The sequence below is a fragment of the Psammomys obesus genome, unplaced genomic scaffold (assembly GCF_907164565.1).
Source record: "Psammomys obesus unplaced genomic scaffold, mPsaObe1.curated_primary_1811, whole genome shotgun sequence".
Taxonomy (NCBI): domain Eukaryota; kingdom Metazoa; phylum Chordata; class Mammalia; order Rodentia; family Muridae; genus Psammomys; species Psammomys obesus.
The window spans coordinates 11,152,737-11,172,731 of record NW_026596069.1 but is presented as its reverse complement, the minus strand read 5'-3'; the positions used below and the strand labels follow the sequence as shown (position 1 = coordinate 11,172,731).

Genomic DNA, 19,995 nt, shown 5'->3' with positions numbered 1-19,995 from the left:
CAAAGTTCGAGAGAACAGAACTGATAGAATGAAATATATTCCCATTGCCCCTTCCCAGGCTGGGATGTTCTCAGCTGTTTCCTTCATGGAGAAATCTGAGTGTATGTATTCCCAAACACATATTTAAGGACCTGGAGTGAGACTGTAGCAGTTGAGTTGGGAGAGCCTGGGAGTATGTGTAGGACCAGTCTGTTTCTCCTCGGTAGCCCCAGGTAGCTCATCTGCTCCTGGGTTGAGAGGAGCCATTAGAGGGCTCTTCCCTGCAGGGTATGATCAGAGGTACTCCCCCCTGCTGGCTTGTGAGGACCTTCAGATACAGCCTCATCTAAGCTCACTCCTGACAGCTCCTAGCCTGAGCAGAATGACTTACCTCCGGACTTCCTCCCTTGGGCCTGGCAGGATTCCAGATACTCTTGAGGGCATAGTTGGAGAGTCCTTTCTTGCTGACCTGGTCTTTTCAACAAGTGGCAGCTGCCCTGCCGTTAGAATCCTTGCTTAGTGAGCACACGCTGTCACTGGGTGCGTTTTCAAGAGAACCACCCTACTTTCCTCATCTCTGCCACCCTACAAGTGTTTCATGATTCAAAACAGCCATCTTCCCAGATGTCTTTGCATCATGATTCCAAACAGCCATCTTGCCAGATGCATTTGCATCAAGGGAAGCCTGAGCAGTTGTGGAGGTTTGCTGAACCAGTCTTGTCCCACTTCCCTTCACTGCCACCTACACATAACTTCCTGGCAGCTGAGGGGAAAAATGGAGACAACTTGTGTCATAGTGTTAGAAGTGACAAGCATTGGCTTAGCTCCTCACATTCTGTGTTTATCTGCCAGGGTGGCCATAATAAAACACCACATACCAGGCTGGAGACATGGTTCCATGATTCCATGTGTTGTACTTCCAGATGACTTGAGTTCAATTCCCAGCACCCACATGGTGGCTCACAACCATCTGTAACTCCAGTTCCAGAGGATCTGACACTGTCTTTTAAACTTCACAGGCACCAGGCTTGTATATGGTACAAAAACATACATGTAGGTATACTATTCATACACATGAAATAAATCTAATTTTTAACTACTATATACTCGGTGATATAAACAACAGAAATGTATTTCGTACAGTTCTTGAGGCTGTGGAGTTCAAGATGAAGATGCTGGCCAGGTTAATTCTGCCAAAGGCTTTCTTCCTGGCTTTCAAATGGCTTCTTTCTTGCTGTTTTTTTTTTTTTAAGGACCCCAATTCTATTGGGAGCATTCCATTCTTATCACCTTATCTAAACCTCTGAAAGCTTTGACCTCTGCTACTAGATTCTATCTCTTTGGAAATTAGGGGAACAAAAACTGAATTTGTGGAAACTCAATACAAACATTGAGTTTCAAAGGTATACAAATTGGATTCCAGCCATATGCTAGACCTATGCTAGCCACAATGATGAGGGAGGCCCAGGGCCTGCCTCTGAAGGGCACCCATGCCCTTGGGAAAGCCATACCACAGTGTTCTGTGAGGATGCCAGGACACTTTTTGTTCTTTATTGTCCTCTTTGGGTCTGTTTCTGCTTGTCACTCATCCCTTTTTATCAGCACATGCCTTTTCCCCCCTCTTATTTAGAGGCCCCATTCCGTCCTGGAGCAGGCAACTATATGAAAGTTAAGTGAACAGGAAAGACAGAGGCACTCTGCTCTGAAAAGTGCAGAGCATTTGAATAGTGAGGGAGGTCCTGGGAAGATCCATGAGCCCAAGGGCTGACATACTAGCCACACTGAAGGTCCTTACCAGCCTGTCTCCTCAGCCTGTGTGTTCACTGCTATGGACATGCTATATACACTGAGCTCCCAAGACACAACCTAACATCTCACTGCACACAGAAAGGAATTCTAAAAGAATGGAGGGGAAAAAATAGGTTTTGCTCTTGCACAAATATTTTCCCTATTGAAGGAAAATCAATGTTATTTTGTAATGTGCCTGCCTTGTGAAGTTCCATTACTGACCCAGGCTTGGAGGCTACTGAGTGCCTAAGCCTTGCTCTATCCTCCCCACCCCCTTCCTGTGCTGAATGGCAGCCAGTTCTTCTCTGAGCCGAATCTGGGCCATTTGCTTTCACCTCTAAATAAGGAGTCAGTCTGCTTCTCATAATGAAGCCCAGGAAGGACCCAAGATGACATATTGATCTTTTGATTTTCCATGTTTTATCACCAAGAAAACGGCCGCAGATGGTAAAAGGCAGGAAATCATTGTTCTGGATTCCAAGAGGAGCAATGCCATCAACATCGGCCTGACCGTGCTGCCTCCTCCGAGGACGATTAAGATAGCCATTTTAAACTTTGATGAGTATGCCTTAAACAAAGAAGGGATTGAGGTAAGTCAAGTTCTATGAAGAATTGTTAGCATTGTGAAATGTGCATTACATTATTGCATTCAATGTAACTCTGGGTGGTTTGTGATATTCTTTACTCATCTGGCCTCTGAAAGGTGTTGATGATTCTTAGATGTTTGTTCTGGGCTGGGGTGACAAGTCACTTTGCCAGTGAAGCTCAGAGATCTTGACTCACTTATGGACCTCACCTCTAACCAAGCATTGCTTACCTTACAATGGAAAAAGATCATCACTCTTAGATCTTCTTCCATGTCATGTCACATAGGTCTAGGAATGCTTATGAACTGTAGTCTTTTGTTAAGTGCTGACATCCACATAAAGGACATTGTTTTGATCTCATAAAAAGATGTGATTTATGATAGGCGAGTATTCTACCACTGAGCTACAGCCCTAGCCAACACAAGGAGAGCAACAGAACCAAAAAATCTAGGCACAGGTTTTTCTGAGACTGATAATCCAAACAAGGACCATGCATGAAGATAACCTAGAATCCCTGCAAAGAAGTAGCCCATGGCAGCTCAGTGTCCAAAAGGGTACCCCAGTAATAAGAACAGAGACCGTCTCTGACATAAACTCATGGGTTGGCTCTTTGATCACCTCAACTTGATGGGAGAACAGCCTTACCAGTCCACAGAGGAAGACAATGAACCCAGTCCTGATGAGACCTGATAGACTAGGGTCAGATGGAAGTGGAGGAGGGCCTCCCCTATCATTGGACTCAGGGAGGGGCATAGGAGAAGAAGAGACAGGGAGGGTGGGATTGGGCGGGGATGGAAGAGGGGGCTACAGCTGGGATACAAAGTTGAATAAACTGTAATTAATATAAATTTTTTTTTAAAGATGTGATTTAGGGCTAGAGATATGGCTCACTTAGCATGAACATAGCCCAGGTTTGAATTCCTAACACTGCATAAAGTGGGTGTGATGGCACTGGCCTGCAGTCTCAGTATTTGGTAAGTAGGAGGCAAAAGGATCAGAAATACAAGGCCATCCTCAGTTACATAAGGAGTTTGAGACCAGCTTTGGCTACATGAGACCTTGTGTCAAAAAGAAAAAAGAGAGAGATTTGGTTGTTGTTGTGTCATCTAAGAACAGTGCAAGCCAACTGAGGTTTTCATGCTTGCTGATCTGTTAAAGGTAGAGAAAGGTGAATGGTAGATAGCCCAGTGGACAATATTTTTCTTGCTATGCAACAATTTCTGTCTGTCCATTTAGTCACGCTGTCCCACCTCTGTGGGATGGTGCCAGAATTAACAGGTGGATCCTCTTATCATAGTGATGGAAGAGGGCAAGAGCTACTGGACAGCCTACAGATTTGCACCAATGGGTGATATAACCTGGAAACCCCTGGGTAAGGATGAGGAGTCTGGTGAATACCGCGTTGTGATAAAGAGTGACTATCCTTCTATTGGCAAGAAACCTTCCACATCTGAGGCTTATTCATAAGCAGTCTTGTTTGGAAAATTTGAACATGGATAGAACCAGTGAAGCCTAACTCTAGAGGGAACACAAGCCTTTGGCAGAAAACTCCACAGAGAGGAAGGCTTGGACTGCAGTGCTAGACTCACCTAAAGCCCTGGGTAGAGGAGAAGGCAGTCAGCACACAGTACATCCACAGTTTGGAGCTCAGCAGGCCAGGTATGCCTTTGGGCTTTGGGAAGAAGAGACAATTACAAGAAAAACTATCCACTGAAACAAGTACTTGGTTGAACAGACAGTATCCCTGCCAACTTCATGTTCATCCAGGAGGTGACCTCACTTGGAGAGACAGTTTCATTAGGATGGGCCATCAGTCTTCTGACTGGTATTTTTATAAGAGGAGGGACATTTAGATATGGACTGATGAAAGCACCACCTGAACCAGAGAACAGAGAGTCATGAAACAAAAGGCCATGTCATTGACAGAGGCAGAAATTAGAGTGACATGCTTACAAACTAAGGGATGCCAAGGATTGTGTTGAACATCAGAAGCTAAGAGGCAAGGAAAGGTTCTCCTCATCAGCCTTCAAAGAAAAAGCATGGGCCTCCTACTACCTCGATTTTGGACCATATGAGAGAATCAATTTAGGTTGTTTTAAGCCACCTGATTTGAACAACATTGTTACTATGGCAGCAATAAGACATGTAACAAATACATTAGATACTAGTGGTACCTACCCATCCCCCATACTGATCCACAACCAGAAATGTCTTCATACACTGTTAACCTCCCCTAGGGAGTGAAAGATTTCCAACAAGAATCCCTAATGGCAGCTACCTACATATGGAAGGACTGCCTATCCCTTTGCTGGTCTCTTATAACTGTGAAGACCATGGACTAAGCCCTCCTGTAGAATATCCAAAGCAGTATTCTCTGTCATCTCCTCTTCAGGACCACTGTTCCCAGCACCTAAGGGCTATAGAAGATCTACATTCATGTGCTGGGAAGGGCCCAGAGCTGGTTCTGGACTCTCCTGTTGTTCAAGAGTTAAAATGAGACTGAGAGGAAAATGCAATTGTCAACTTCCAGACCTTTGCTAATAAGGTTTGCGGTTCATGCCTGCGGGCCTTCAGCCAGACCTTCTGCTTCCTGGAAGCTCACATCATGTCGTGGCACTGCAGCTTCATAGGGCCGTTGGAAAGCTCTGTGCACAGAAACACAATTAGGATGTATTAAACGACATCCTGTGCCACTGCCTGGCAACTCGTGGTATGAATCTGGATTTGTCATACAAACCTGAGTAATTAACTCTAGTAAGGAAGTGGTTTTCGGAAGAGTATTAAGCTAAAGGAAGTTATTTTAGGCTCATCTCTGGAGAGCATCAGTAATATTTTTTCCAGTAAAATGCATGAAATGATCACAAATAGGAGTGGGAAAACATTACTTTTTTTCCCCTTTTGCTTTTCTGAGTTTTAGAGTATAGTCCAAGGCAGTGCAATACAGTGGTCTTTGATGACATTTAAGTTGGCTCACTTTGGCTGTCAGACCCAGCAGCACCCTAGAAGAAGAAGAAGCAGAAATCTCCTTTAACCATTTGTGCCATAGTATGATTTTAAAGAGTTTGTCTTGCCCAAGGCCTTAGCTGGCTTCATGGGTGCTGGAAGTAGGTGAGTCTGCTCATGGAACTATGTAGCTGGCTCAGGGAACCAGGATGCTCTGAAGATGAAACACAGCTGTTTTGTTCATAGTGCTTGCCTCTGCAGATGAGTGTCCATGGATATTGGAGCTCCTGCTGGGACATAAGGGGCAGGCCCTAAGCTCTGCTTGGGAGAATTTCAACAAATTATTTAGTTCATTCTGGACACAATAATCTCTTGCACTAATGTGCTGCCTTAGAGTGCTTGTGAGAATGAAACGATACCACCAGAGTCCTTCTGGGGGGTTAGTTTTTAAGTTGCTCTATGAGGGTAAGTGCATTGATAGAATGCCATTTTATCCATATATACAAACTGGCCAAACTTTCCTAAGACCTTGCTGCTACATCAAATCCTTGTAGTATATTCTTCATCACCATGGCTGAGGGTCTGTCAAAATGAAGAAATAGAATCATACTGTTATGTCTTATCTGCAGGTAAATGAAATGACTGAACTCAACCTAGCAATTAGATTCACAATAAAGGATATATTTGCATTGATGGCATTTTCTGCTACCAAAATGAGTATAGTTATTGTAGTAATACAGGGACACTGTTTAGAACAGTGGTTCTCAACCTGTGGGTTATGACCTCCAACAACTCTCTATGTCCAAAGTAAAAGTTATGAAGTAGCAACAAAAATAATTTTGTGGTTGGGGGCATTGCCATAGTATGAGGGACTGTATTAAAGGCTGGCAGCATTACAAAGGTTGAGAACCACTGGCCTAGAGGAAAGTCAGGTTATTACATTTTGATCTTGTTAGATATTCCTTTCCCTACAAAACTAAGTGGTGATTTAAAAAAATCATTAAGGAACCTATGAATGTGGCAATAGTCTGACTTAAGCCCTGCTTCATGTTCATCTGTATCATTTCTGGTGGAAGAAAGGACCACCAGATCACAGGGGGAAGCTCTGCTCTACTGTTCCACTGTCCTGTAGCTGTCTTTAGTGACAGTGATGTAAAGAAACAGGGATAGAACCCAGCAGATGGTGAGCCCACACTCCGCGGTGATGAGGAAATGGTTTGAATTAGAGAGGTGAAGAGCAAAGCAGGGAGGTTTGGTTCTTTCCTCAAAGGGACAAAGCAACAAAGCTTGCAGGAGCATGTCTCCTGAGGTTCTAAAAGGTGTTGGCAAGCTTTTGTTTTGAAATTTCTGGTATGCCTGGAACAATTTAAGCATTATGAGAATTAAAGCGTATTTTTTCCTAGGTACTTCGGGAACTAGTTGGGTCCAATTGTAGAAGTTTTCAGAGTGCTATCTGTTTGAATTGTTTGGATACGTTTTAAAACAAAACAAAACAAACAAACCAGAACAAAACAAAACACTCTTTTGTGGACAGTGTGACCTAGAGATTTCTGACTAAATCTTTCCTGATACTCAGGTTCTGCCCATATCGCCTCACCCTGTTGCCACGATGAAAAACAACTTGGAAGGGAATGTATCTGAGTCTTTGCCTGGTGTTCCCTTCTGCTGCAGCCTCACTCTGACTGCAGCTTAGAATCTGTATTTTCAATACAGTTCTGCTTCTGAAGAGCTTAAAGCCAGCCCTTTCTTCTCTTACCACTCATCAAGTTCAGGGCTGCTTCTGCCTAGATGCACTCTGATGCATCTTTGTGTTAGCATGTGCATATTTGATAGCTACTGTTAATTTTCTAGTTGGGATTTAAATTTTTGAGTCAATGGAGTATAAAGTTGACTGTTTTTTAGTGGGCTGGTTTAGTGTTTTAAGAGTGTATCTGAATCCCTGCATATCTGTAAGGAAAGAATCGCACCTCCCTTCCTGTCCTGTAGACCCAGCCAGAGGGCAGGCAGAGATACATTTTCCATCACTGTGGTTTTCTGGTTCTGGGACTGCCATGGCATCTCACTGTGCAGAGCCTGTAGAGACTGGCTTCTTTCACTCAATGTGACAGACAACCTTGAGACTTATCAAAGTCTCACAGGCTCTAGAGCAGTGGTTTTCAACCTTCCTAACGCTGTGAGCCGTCAGGGCAGTTCCTCATGTCATGGTGACTTCCAACATAAAATCAGCTACTTTGTTGTTACTTCATGACTGTAATTTTGCTGTTATGAACTGTAATGCAGATATCTGTGTATAACGATGTTTTGAGTGATCCCACGAAAGGGGTCAGCCTGGGGATTGAGCAACCACTGCTCTATAGCCTTTTGATGTTACCACAGGACTATTCCATTTCCAGGATGTACCTCAATGTGTTTACCTGTTTATCCACTAAAAATATTAAACTTGACACAGATTTGGGCCATTATGCAATAGGCAACTGCAAATGCTTTAATAGTTTCCTGTGACCATGTTTTCATTTTTCTAGAGTACAAACCCAGGAATGGAATGGTAAGGTCATAGAGCAACCTCTATGTTGATAAGTTACAGCTTATGTTTTCATTCTCTTTACAGTGGGAAAAAATAACTAGGATATAGTTCACCTTATCAGCTTCTTATTGGAGAAATATTTTGCCTACCATGGGTCACAAAGACATTCTCTCATTTCTTTCCCAAATTTTTATGGCATTTCATTTTACTTTTAAACCCATTATCCATTTTGTGTTTCTTTTTGTATGAAGGAAAATTAAGTTGAGGTGTTTTGTTTTTTGTTTTTTTTTTTTAATATGGAATCTAGTTGTTTGTATCCTTTCTTTGTTGAATAGTCTTTCACCTTTGTCTAATGGACCAATTTGTGTGCCCCATTTCCATAGTGTTCTGTCCTGTGAACATGGACAGTTCTACCTTTTTCTTCTCTCTCTCTCTCTCTCTCTCTCTCTCTCTCCTCCAACCCTTCTCTCTGTATGTTTGTTGTGTGTATGTGTGGAGGGGAGAAAAGGGTTTCCATTCGGTGTTAAAAGAGGAATGATAAGGATAAATAAGAAATTTTCTTTTTAAAATGTAATAAATTAAGCATTTGAACCTATAAGAATCAATTGTATTCTAATATCTTTTGTCCTCTTGGTATTGTTCAATTGGCTTTTATCAGAAGGGAACAGAAATAGAAGGATATACTGTTTTCATCATTGAGCAGTATAATTAATACTATGAGTTTTTTCTCAGTCAGACTTGTGTTTGATATTAAAGTATTGTCTCTCTATGAGTGTTGGTTAAAATTTACAATTAATACATAAAAGCCAATCTGACTTCTTTGTGAATGTTTTATTTTTGTGGTCATGAGCTCTTTTTTCTTTTTTTAAGATTTATTTATTATTTATACAGCATTCTGCCTGTATGTGTGTCTGTATGCCAGAAGAGGGCACCGGATCTCATCATAGATGGTTATAAGCTACCATGGAGTTGCTGGGAATTGAACTCAGGACCCTTGGAAGAACAGCCAGTACTCTTAACTGCTGAGCCATCTCTCCATCCCTAGTTCATGAGCTCTTGAACACATTCTTGACCCATGTTGCTGTATCTCATAGGGAGCAGGAAGCTATTCTCCAATATTCTATCTTCTTGTTCTCATTTATCATCCTCTGTTCTTTTCCTGAATACCCTTTACATTCAAGGCCTTGAAGCCCTGGAGCAGGATTCTTAGAGTTTACAGACTATACTAATATAACACCTGCCTATTCCAGCTTATGTTGTTCTTAACTACCTGCTTGGAAAATTATAACAGAAATCTGAAAACATTGCAGGAGCAGAGTCCGTTACTAACAAAGAATTATTATGCCATCCTATCTTTCTAGAAAATTCTGACCATGATTCCAACAGAAGAGGAGAAGCAGAAAATCCAGGAAGCTCAGCTGGCCAATCCCGAAGTGCCCTTGGGCAGCGCTGAGCAGTTCCTCCTCACCCTCTCCTCCATCAGCGAGCTCTCAGCCCGGCTCCACCTGTGGGCATTCAAGATGGATTACGAAACCACAGAAAAGGTAGGCAGGTCACAGGAGCACCCCGCATCTCAGGGCTGCCCAGTGGTTTTTACAGTCGATGACTATTAAGCTGGCGAAGCTTCCTTCTTCACGGAATTTGAAGGTAAGCCGATGGTAGTGTGTAGCTCACCCAGGGTGGTGTGCTAGGCATCTGTGCTAGGCATTGAGTGTCTTTCTAACACCAGCCTCAGACACCGAATTGCAGGTAGCAAATAAATGACTTTTTTAGTAATAGAGAAATTTTCAGACTGCGTTTTCACCGTAGAAAATATAGAAAAGCACAGTGTGGGGGGGAAAAAAAAAACTATCATCATTCTACCTGATGATAATAACCCAAATTGACACTGGTCATAACAGTTGGCAGCTTCACGGGTACCTTTGAGGGAGGATTAGTAGCTGCTTTCCTCATTATGGTGACCAAATGTCTGGCAGAAACCTCTAAGGGCGGAGAGTTTTGCTAGGTCTCACGGTTTCAGAGGGTGAAGTCCTTGATGAAGGGAATGTTAGGACGGTGATTGAGGCCACTCCATCCGCGCTAGTAGCAGCAGCTGCTTGAGGGAGCAGAGAGAGAATTGAAATATATGAGGGCTAAAAAGACAGTAGTGCATGTCTGTGATGTCTGCGCTCCTGTGGTTAAGACCCAGCAGAATCCCTAGGAGCTTGTAGGGACAGACACATGACAGGTTGTTCTTTGACTCACAGATACACGTACACGTTCATGAGCGCGTGTGCCCACACACACGGGGGAGGGAGGACTTAGATGGGAAAGGTACTGGGGACTCCTCTTAAATAGCAAGCGGAAGACATAACCATCCTTCTTGCACTGTGGTGTGGTGTGTGACTTCCCTAGGGAACCATGAATAAACATCTGTCTACCCCAGGTAGCAACAGCAGACTAAAGAAAGATTTCCACCCAAAGTCTAACTCGGTGAACCAGATTTTATCAGGCTACTCACATGAGGGTGGTACTGGTCACTCTCAGGGAGCTACAGTGCTCTGAAGCCCATCCCAGCATGAGCATTCTGGGAGTGCCCTGCCCAATACCAACGTGCACAAAGCTGGAGGAGTGTTCTTTTCCCCAGACGTTGTTACTGCTTATGTAAATTGGGGAGAGGCCTCGTGAATCTTGTGTTTTAGGGGTTTCCTGAGACTTTTAAGTTTTCTAACTTCCTGAGTCTCCCAGTTAGAGGTAGTATTTTGATTTGGAAGGAGACAGTACACAACAGGTCAGTGGATATGCTCTTGTGGGCTAAATAGGGGCCAGTGGAGATTGGATGGAGAACTGTAAGGGGCTTGGTACCAGAGATGCTGAAGACTGGGTCCCAGGGGAGTTAACATGGTGCTGTACTGGAGAACAGCTGCATGATAGTGAGTTTGGGAGGCCTGAGGGGGAAATTTCTAATACAAAATTCTGAAACTCAAATCCACAAAAATCCACAACTTCTTGAGGGCCAAAATGATGCCACAATGAAAATTTCATATCTGACCTCCTGTGACAGGTCACAGATGAAGTAAAAAGTCATTAAAAGTATTGTTAAATATTGTATGAAATTACCTTCTAACTGTGTTGTAATGGGTGTGATATGATTCCTGAGTGAGGCTCATCCTCATACTTGGACACCATCTTATCAGGTATATTCAGATATTTCAAAGGAATTCTATCTATCTATCTATCTATCTATCTATCTATCTATCTATCTATCTATCTATCTTTATTTAACCCACTGTACATCTGAATGCATGGAATCAAGCAGGAATGAAGACACCCTTAACACTGCTGGGTGACTGGTGTAACTCAGTTGCGAACCATTTGGCACCCGTAGGTGGTTCTAGCAAAGTAGGATGATGCGGGAGGAAATAATGTGTGACTAGCTGTGGTTGGGGACCGGCAAAGAGAAGGGCTGGCAAGGCACGGCTTCAGGAGAGATTAAGGTTGAACCTACTGGTGTGGGGATCTGGACAAGTGAAAGACTTCATAGGTCGAGGCCAATGAGGCCGCAGGGCAGGATAAATGTCTGCAGGGTAGGAGAAATAAAAGCCGTGGCTTTCAGATGTGCCAAGTCCAAAGCCCGGGGTAGTTATGAATGTTCCTCAGGAAAAATTCTTAAAGTATTTAAAATCTGGAGCTCTATGTTTTGTGTGTGTGTGTGTGTGTGTGTTAATATGGTTCTGGAAAGTGAACTTTGTCGATGACAATGCCATGTCACAATATCAAAAGATTACTCACTTATGTGACTAACTTAGGCTAAGAGGTGGCCGGCCATTCTGGAGTGTCTAGAGGGGACAGGAGGTGACTGAGGTGGTCCAGAGACTGTGAGGACACAGTATGTACAGTATTCTGCCTGCAAAGAAGGAAGACAAAGAGGAGCTTATAACAAGGGAGCATGGAAAGAAAGATGGCCTCAAAGTCATCCATGCTGTTGGGGAGAGTGTTGACAATGACTGAGGGTCCTGCTTGAGTTCAGATGGTGCATAGGACCAGCAAAGAGAAAGCAAGGTCTTCACTCCAGCAAAAGCTTCACATGGTAGTGTCTGGGGTAGACTGGCATGTGTTTTTCTCTTCTCTCTCTCTCTCTCTCTCTCTCTCTCTCTCTTGCTCGCTTAGTACTATTCATATCTAGGACCAAATGCCTGTCACACAAGCTTACCCATACTAGGAATTGTTGCTTACTGGTTATTATTTTAGATTACACAAACCTGGAATGGAAAAAGGGAATCCAAAATGTGTATTCTTTCTCATCTCCCTCTTTTTTTTTTATCTGAAAGGAAGTGGCTGAACCGCTCTTGGACCTGAAGGAAGGAATAGACCAGTTGGAGAACAACAAGACTCTGGGCTTTATCCTGTCCACTCTCCTTGCCATTGGGAACTTTCTAAATGGAACTAATGTAAGACATGCCAGCCCTTACTCCCTAGGCACCTTTATCACAAAATCTCTGCCATCGTTTACTGATGAATCTGTACCTTCCATTCCCTGAAGCAGTGGAACAAGCATCTTTCACGTCTTCTTGATAAAAATTCAAAGCTTTCTGTCCTTGAAATATCAGGGTCATTCATTTGAATATATGAGTTCTTCTATAAGAATGCTTGAAAAATAAGTACATAAAATAAGTTACAGAGTACATCTAGTCTAAAAAAATTAACATCAGGGAATTTTCATCCAGAGAGATTATTTTTTTCCTTTCTAAGCTTATTACTCGAATATTTAGGCTTATGTACATACTAATATTCTTTTAAAGATTCATTTTGTTTTTAATTGTGTGTTTGTGTGTGTGTGTGAGCATGTACACGTGAGTGCAGATGCCCATGAAAACTAAAGATTTTGGATGCCTTGGAGCTAGAGTTATCAGCTAAGCTATGAGCTATCTGCTGTAGGTGCTGTGATACAACTTGTCCTCAGCAAAAGCTTTATGCTATTTTAATACCAAGCCATTTTTCCAGGCCTATATTGTTTTTAAAAATCAAACTTTTGGTAGCTGCTGTTGGCCAGAATGTAGACATTCAGTAACGGTCAGAGGAAAAAGAAGCTGTTTCTGTGCAGGTGTCAAAGCCCTGTCAATGCCCTAGAAGGTGGCTCAAGGATGTGGGGAAAATGGCTGCTCTGCTTTCAGCAGCAGATAAGGAAGGAGTGTGTGGTCCACTGGTCTTGGAGAAACTAAACATTGGGCTACTGTAGTTGGACACTGATTCTAACCATCTGCACTGTTGAAAGAGCCTGTGTAATAACTTGTTTTTCTCATGTCACCAAACAGGCCAAAGCATTTGAGTTAAGCTACCTCGAGAAGGTTCCAGAAGTCAAAGATACGGTGCACAAGCAGTCACTTCTCCACCACGTGTGCACCATGGTAGTGGAAAACTTCCCAGACAGCTCGGATCTGTACTCGGAGATTGGGGCCATCACCAGGTCAGCCAAGGTATGTCCATGGACTTGGAGAAGCTGGCCTTGTGGGCACCGCTGTTGGGTCTTCTGCGTCATCTCAGAGGCATACAGCCTCTGTTAGTAAGCCATCCAGTGCCTCCCGCACAGCCTGCTCTGGCGTTCACAGTTATGATTCATTTCATGCCATTTCTAATGAACTTTTAAGATCTTTTTCCTATCTCTGGTTCTTGGTTAGATTCTTTCCTGCTGAGGCATGTGAGGCAAGCCTGCCATGCAATCCTCACTCCTGTCCACTGGGGAGAGCGTCTCTTTCCACACTATTCTCTAACATTGAAAATCTTCAGCCTGCTTTAGGTAGGCAAGCAAGTCCGAAAGATGCCATCAGCCTCTTCTTGAGATTCCAGAATACCCAGGGTGAGATCTGGAGCCAGAAACCCAAGTATTCCTGGCCCCAGTGCTCAGAGATTGGCCGTTCCTATGATCTTACACACAGAGAACATTTTTATAGGGCTATAAACAGTATCTGGCTTTGGACCCTCAGCTGTAGGCTCTTAAAGTACAGAGTTAGTATCTTTGTGAGCATACGGCTGGTTAGGGAAGAGACCATTAGGTGCCTGCAAGGAAGGGGGGCCACTGAGGCAGAGCAACACCCCGAGGAACCCAAATACAACAGAAATGGGAGAAATGAACCCTATGGATGCATTGGAAGCTTGTGGGTGGGCAGGACTCCATAAATAGGGCACAGAAGCCAGACCTCTGTAGAGGAGGCTTCTGGAAATACCGTGGGCATGGCCACGCGAGTAGGAAGTGTTAGGAGTATTAGGAGATGCCAGAGTCAAGCATGAGATGGGCTAGAGAGCAGAGTAGCCAAGAGGTAGAGTCAGGGCTGTGAAGGTCCCCTTGAAGGATCTCTCTTCTCTGCAGGGGACTGGCATGTGATCTGGTAGCAGGGAGCCTCCTTCACTAGTCTCAGGAGTTATGGTATGTCTATTACCAGGTACACCAAGCCAGGTTCCTTAGCTGACTTCATAGTGTACCTGCCCTCAGGCAAAGAGAGGCATAGCCAGTGGTTTCCAGCCCTGACAGAACCCACAGAGGCTTCTCAGAATAGTGTCCTCTAACAGGGATGTTTGCCACACTGATCTGTGGTAGGCAGTACACTGTGGCCTTTACCTGTACAGAGTGTCCTAAGTAATGCAGAAAGCCCCTCAGGTAGGTCTGTAGTCATTGCTGTACCACCTCTGCAAGTCCTTCCTCAGAAGAAGGTTTTGTCAGGAATTCAAGACAAAGCCAAACTGTCTAGATCCCCTTTCTTTTGACCCTGTTTCCAGAACCACCCAGAACAAACGGGTTTTGTTTGGTTCTACGGAAGGTCTTCCCCGCTGGAGCTGGCTAGTAACCAGAGTGAACCTGACACAGAATTCCCAACACCAAGACAGATTTCAGTGGGCTGTTCTGGGCCCTCCTCAATACCAGGTCTTTCAGACATTTGCCTATCAGACATTTAGTTGTTGCTTAAATAATAGCTGAATAATGTACCCTTGCCAACATACTGATCACACAGGCCCAAAATGCCCACATCAGTTACTCTAGATGACAGCTGTTCCAGATCCCTTATGTCTTGCAACAGGAGGCCAGAAGACCAAAGGCAGATATCTGCTGCCTTTTTCTAAACTTCAAAGCCTTTGTAGTTCCATAGCATTAAGCCCTTCTCAGGCCCTGCCCTGCTTTCTTGGCCTCAGGAATCCTCTGGACTCCCAGTCTTCTTCCCATGGGTAAAGATCCACCCTCACATCTGCCTTTGTTGACTTGATCCCTTCTTGTGTCTTCTGAGGGTGAACCTACACACGGAAAGTCAATCCTGCCAGTCCTGTCTTGGTCCTTCCCTCTAGGTCCTGCTTCTCTTTCTCTCCTGACCAGTGGCAGTTCGCCTCCTGGATCTTTCAGATTTCTGTCTGTCTCCCTTTCACACTCTCCCACTGCTGATCACTTCTTGTCCCCCTTAGTCCCTGCATTCAGCCCAGCCCATCTAGATCTTTTCCTGTCCCTTTCTATGTCTTTCCCATTCCTCATCTCATTCTACCAAATCTGGCCCTCAAGGGTATTTATTTTCTGGACTATCCAACCCTCTGCATTACTGTAGAAAGGCTCACATGGGTGACTTTAGTCATTCCAAACTCTTTGCACTTCCCAGAATACTTGTTCATGCTCTCTCTCAAAAGTGCCTGTGCAGGTGTAGCTTATATTACCTCTCAGGACCTCATGCTTCTCCACCTCCACACACACATGCAGGCCTCAAGGGTACTGTAGACCCCTCAGAGCTTGGTCTAAGGGATGATGTGGACTCACTTGCATCCTGCACTTGTGTTTGTGTTCTTCTTGTGCTATCCGGATTTCTGTGTACTTAGTACCCGAAATGGGGAGTGTTGTGTACTAAGTACTCCTTGAGTGTTGGATGAATATATGAATGATGGATAGGTTCAGTTATTTTTCACATAAACTGAATTTTGGTGAAGAGAAGTCAGCTGCTGGCTGAGCATAACAGAGCTACCCATGACTGGGGGCAGTTCTTTAGTATTCAGTAAAATATTAGCCCTGAAGAATGAGAGGACCCTAAAAAGGTTTATGAGACTTCGATTCAGCTCATCTTGTACTAGGTTCCTTTACTTCTTGTTTGAATTTACAGCTCCCAAATTTTCTCAGAACATTTCTTCCCAAACAAGGCAAGAAAAGGTGACTCGTATATTGGGTTCATTTGGAGAACAGTTTTATCACTAAATAAATTGATGTGGAGACAATGAAAAATACACATGTGAATCATTTTTAGCCCATAAATATGTTTGTATTTCAAGATGTAAATTTGGTTTTGATGCTTGTTTCTTCCCAGAGGCACTTTGGGCTCCTGGCTTAGGCTGCTGTCCAGTTGTTTCACGCATTTGCTGTGTTCTCTCTCCCCCTGATTTTCAGGTTGACTTTGATCAACTTCAAGATAATTTATGTCAGATGGAGAGAAGATGCAAAGCTTCATGGGATCACCTCAAGGCAATTGCAAAACATGAAATGAAACCAGTTTTAAAACAACGAATGTCAGAATTCCTAAAAGACTGTGCAGAGCGAATTATAATTTTAAAGATTGTCCATCGGAGGATAATTAACAGGTACATGTATTGAAGAGCTTACAGAAAAATGAAAATCTATTGTAGACAAGGATTAGAAGGTTAAATTTATAAAAATGTTACCGTACAATCTAGGTGCATAGCAGATATTTCTATAGCATCAATTCCTGGATAGCTATGTATGCAAAACAGTGTCATTGAATGTTTTAAATATATATATATATATATATATATATATATACATATATATAATTTGTTTTAAATATATATATATAATTTATTCCCTTTACATCCTGATTGTAACCCCCTCCCTCATCTCCTCTCTGTCCCACCCTCCCTCTCTTTCCCCCATTCCCCTCCCCTAGTCCTCAGAAATGGGCCACCCTCCTCCCCTACCATCTGTCCCCAGCCTAACAAGTCTCCTTAGTACCGCCTGCATCCTCGTCCCCTGGGCCTGGTCAGGCTGCCCCTTGAGAGGGATGTGATCAAAGAGCTGGCAGCAGAGTCCATGTCACAGACAGCTCCTGCTCCCCTTACTAGGGAACCAACTAGGAAACTGAGCAGTTTATTGGCTATATCTGAACAGGGAGTCTGGGTCCTCTCCATGCATAGTCCTTGGTTAGTGTAACAGTCTCCACAGGGCCCCTTGGGCCAAGATGTTTGGCTTTGTTGGTCTCCTTGTGGAGCTCCTGTCCCTTCCAGGTCCTTCTATCCATCCCCCAACACCCTTCTTCCAAAAAAAACAAAAAAACAAAAAAAAAAAACCAAAAAAAATACAACAAAACACACACACAAAAAAAACCTCCCTGCCCTCTGCCCAAAGTTTGGTTGTGAGACTTAATTGGAAAGAATGCTAGGGATAATTTAGTGCAAAAGTCTCCCTTGACCCAGGAATTACTTTTGTAAGATCTCTGGCAAATTGCTTCTTCTCTGCAGCTGCTGGAATCATCTCACCTACAAAGAGCCTATTCCTCTGTGAGGCTGCTCTTCCTTGTTAGAAAAGTTCTCTCATATTTGGTGTATACCCAGCCCTCTGGAGACCCTCTTGTTGAATATTCTCCAGCTACTCTCCAGCCCTTGTACTTGAGAGGGGGCTGGACCCTTCCACAGGGCACTCCTCTGCCCTGTGAGCCATCCTTAGGGTCAGGGTTTAGGAGGCCCCTGGAGCAGTGCTTTACTTCCAAGGAAGCTGGTTCCAGTCTAGTGGATCTAGTATGGCTCTGTGCTTATCTGTGCCTGGTCTCCAGCCTTCCAGGCAAGCATGAGGCACTCTTTCATGAGGTGCCACTTTCTTTCATGCTTCATCACAGCATATGGACTCAAGAATATCTTCCATCCTCCCCTCTTTTCTTCTTCTTTTTCTTTCTTTCTTTTTAATATTAGTTACAGTTTATCGACTTTGTATCCCAGCTGTAGCCCACTTCCTCATTCCATCCCAAACCCACCCTCCCTCTCTCCCTCATCTCCTCCCTGCCCCTTTCCAAGTCCACTGATAGGGGAGGACCTCCTCCCCTTCCGATCTGACCCTAGCTTATCAGATTTCTTCAGGACTGGATGCAATGTCCTCCTCTGTGGCCTAGCAAGGCTGTTCCTCCCTTGGGGGTGCGGTAGGGGGATATCAAAAAGCCAGCCATTGAGTTCATGTCAGAAATAGTCCCTGTTCCTCTTACTAGGGTACCTACTTAGATACTGAGCTACCATGGGCTATATCAGAGCAGGGGTTCTAGGTTATATCCATACATGGTCCTTGGTTGGAGAAACAGTCTCATAAAAGACCCTTGTGCCCTGATATATTTGGTCCTTGTGGAGCTCCTGTTCTCTCCAGGTCATACTAACTCCCCCTTCTTTCATATGATTCCCTGCACTCTGCCGAAGGTTTGGCTATGAGTATCAGCATCTGCTTTGATACACTCCTAGGTAGAGTCTTTCAGAGGCCCTCTGTGGTAGGCTCCTGTCCTGTTACTTGTTTTCTCCTATTCCCAATGTCCATCCCATTTGTCTTTCTAACTGAGGATTGATCATCTTACCCCAGGTCCATATTTGTAGCAGCCTTATTCGTAATAGCCAGAATGTGGAAACAACCCAGATGTCAATCAACAGAGGAATGGATACAGAAATTGTGGTACTTTTACACAATGGAATACTACTCAATAATTAAAAACAAGGAAGTCATGAAATTTACAGGCAAATGGTGGGATCTAGAAAAGATCATCCTGAGTGAGGTATCCCAGAAGCAGAAAGATCCACACAGTATATACTCACCTATAAGTGGGTATTAGACCTAAAAGATAGGATAAACATACTAAAATCTGTACACCTAAAGAAGATAAACAAGAAAGAGGACCCTCTTTTCTTCTTTGTTCAGTTCCTCCTCTTATCATTCTTAAGACCATGTAGGACTTTCTAAAACATGATGCTCGTATCTTACCATAGCCTAATTCTTCTCCTGTCATTTCCTGCTTTGATGAACATACTTCCTCAGGCTTTGTGTGATAGATATGTGCCGAGTGTTTGTGTGTGTCTGTATGTGGAAGCCGGACATCAGCATGATATGTCTTTCTCAGTTGCTCTTCTCAGAGTCTCTCCCTGAATACAGAGCTCGCTGATTGAGCTTGATGAGCTCGCTAGCAAGCCTCCAAGATTCTCCTGTGTCTGTCACCCCAGTGCCTACTCACTACCATGCCCAGCTTTCTTATGAGTGCTAGGACTCTGAACTCACTGAAGGTCACACAACAAGTACTTTATGTACTGAGTGATCTCCCCAAACTCTCTTTCTTAGCCTTGATGGATACTAGTAAGAAAAGGCGGGGGAGGGGATATAAAATGCTGGGCAGGACAGCAATTTTGGAAAAAAAATATTTCTAGGTTGATGGCTACCCATTAATCAGGACTTTTGAAATTAAGCTGCTTAACTGTAAATCCCCTAACTACACCTCGTCCAACTACATTTCAATTGCATTATATTGCCTTTGTAGAGGAGAATTTTATTAGGTATTTTGTCAAATTTCTTACTCAAATTACACTATGCTTTTGACACGGTTATAAAAGCTAAGGAAGAGGATGTGGGCAGGTTCGACCCTTTATTCTTTTTATTATGTAAGTGGGTACTCACCACCCACCTTTAAAAATATGAAAAGAAACAATTTCCATTTGGGATGTTGTGAAACTAGAGAAGATTCATGAAAGTCTTACACGGGTTTTGTGTCTGCTTTATTAACTATTTTATCTAGGATAGATTAAAAACTTGTTTCATTGATAAAGCCATTCCTTCTGATGTGTTTGCTCAGATCAATCCATCCAAGGTGGTCACATGGATGATGGTTGCTCTTGTCTGACTTGAGCTCATAGACCTTAACTATTACTCATCCCATAGCACTAATTAGGGCAAGAATCCATTGCGAAACTGGCTGGTCTAGAATTGAACCTTATTGCTTTCTTCACCTCCTTAGACACTGATCAGAAGCATAGCCTAGGCCTAGTAGAGTAGTCTTTCATCCCATGTATTGGGAAATAGACAAAAAGGGGGGGGGAGGAGGACAAGGATAAGGAGGAGGAGAAGAAAAAAGAAAGAAAGAGAAGAAAGAAAGAAAGAAAGAAAGAAAGAAAGAAAGAAAGAAAGAAAGAAAGAAAGAAAGA

At 43.5% G+C, this 19,995-nt stretch overlaps 1 protein-coding gene across 5 annotated transcripts in view; it reads left to right on the top strand.

Annotated features, from left to right (window-relative positions):
- The window catches only part of Fhod3 (formin homology 2 domain containing 3), a 410,013-nt gene that overhangs the window by 373,537 nt on the left and 16,481 nt on the right, over positions 1-19,995 (top strand). For all 5 annotated transcript variants that reach the window (XM_055625623.1, XM_055625622.1, XM_055625621.1 and 2 more), the window contains 5 exons: positions 2,199-2,357; positions 9,183-9,365; positions 12,132-12,251; positions 13,116-13,277; positions 16,211-16,401. In XM_055625623.1, coding sequence (XP_055481598.1) covers positions 2,199-2,357; positions 9,183-9,365; positions 12,132-12,251; positions 13,116-13,277; positions 16,211-16,401 — 815 coding nt within the window. The remainder of the gene's footprint in view (positions 1-2,198; positions 2,358-9,182; positions 9,366-12,131; positions 12,252-13,115; positions 13,278-16,210; positions 16,402-19,995) is intronic.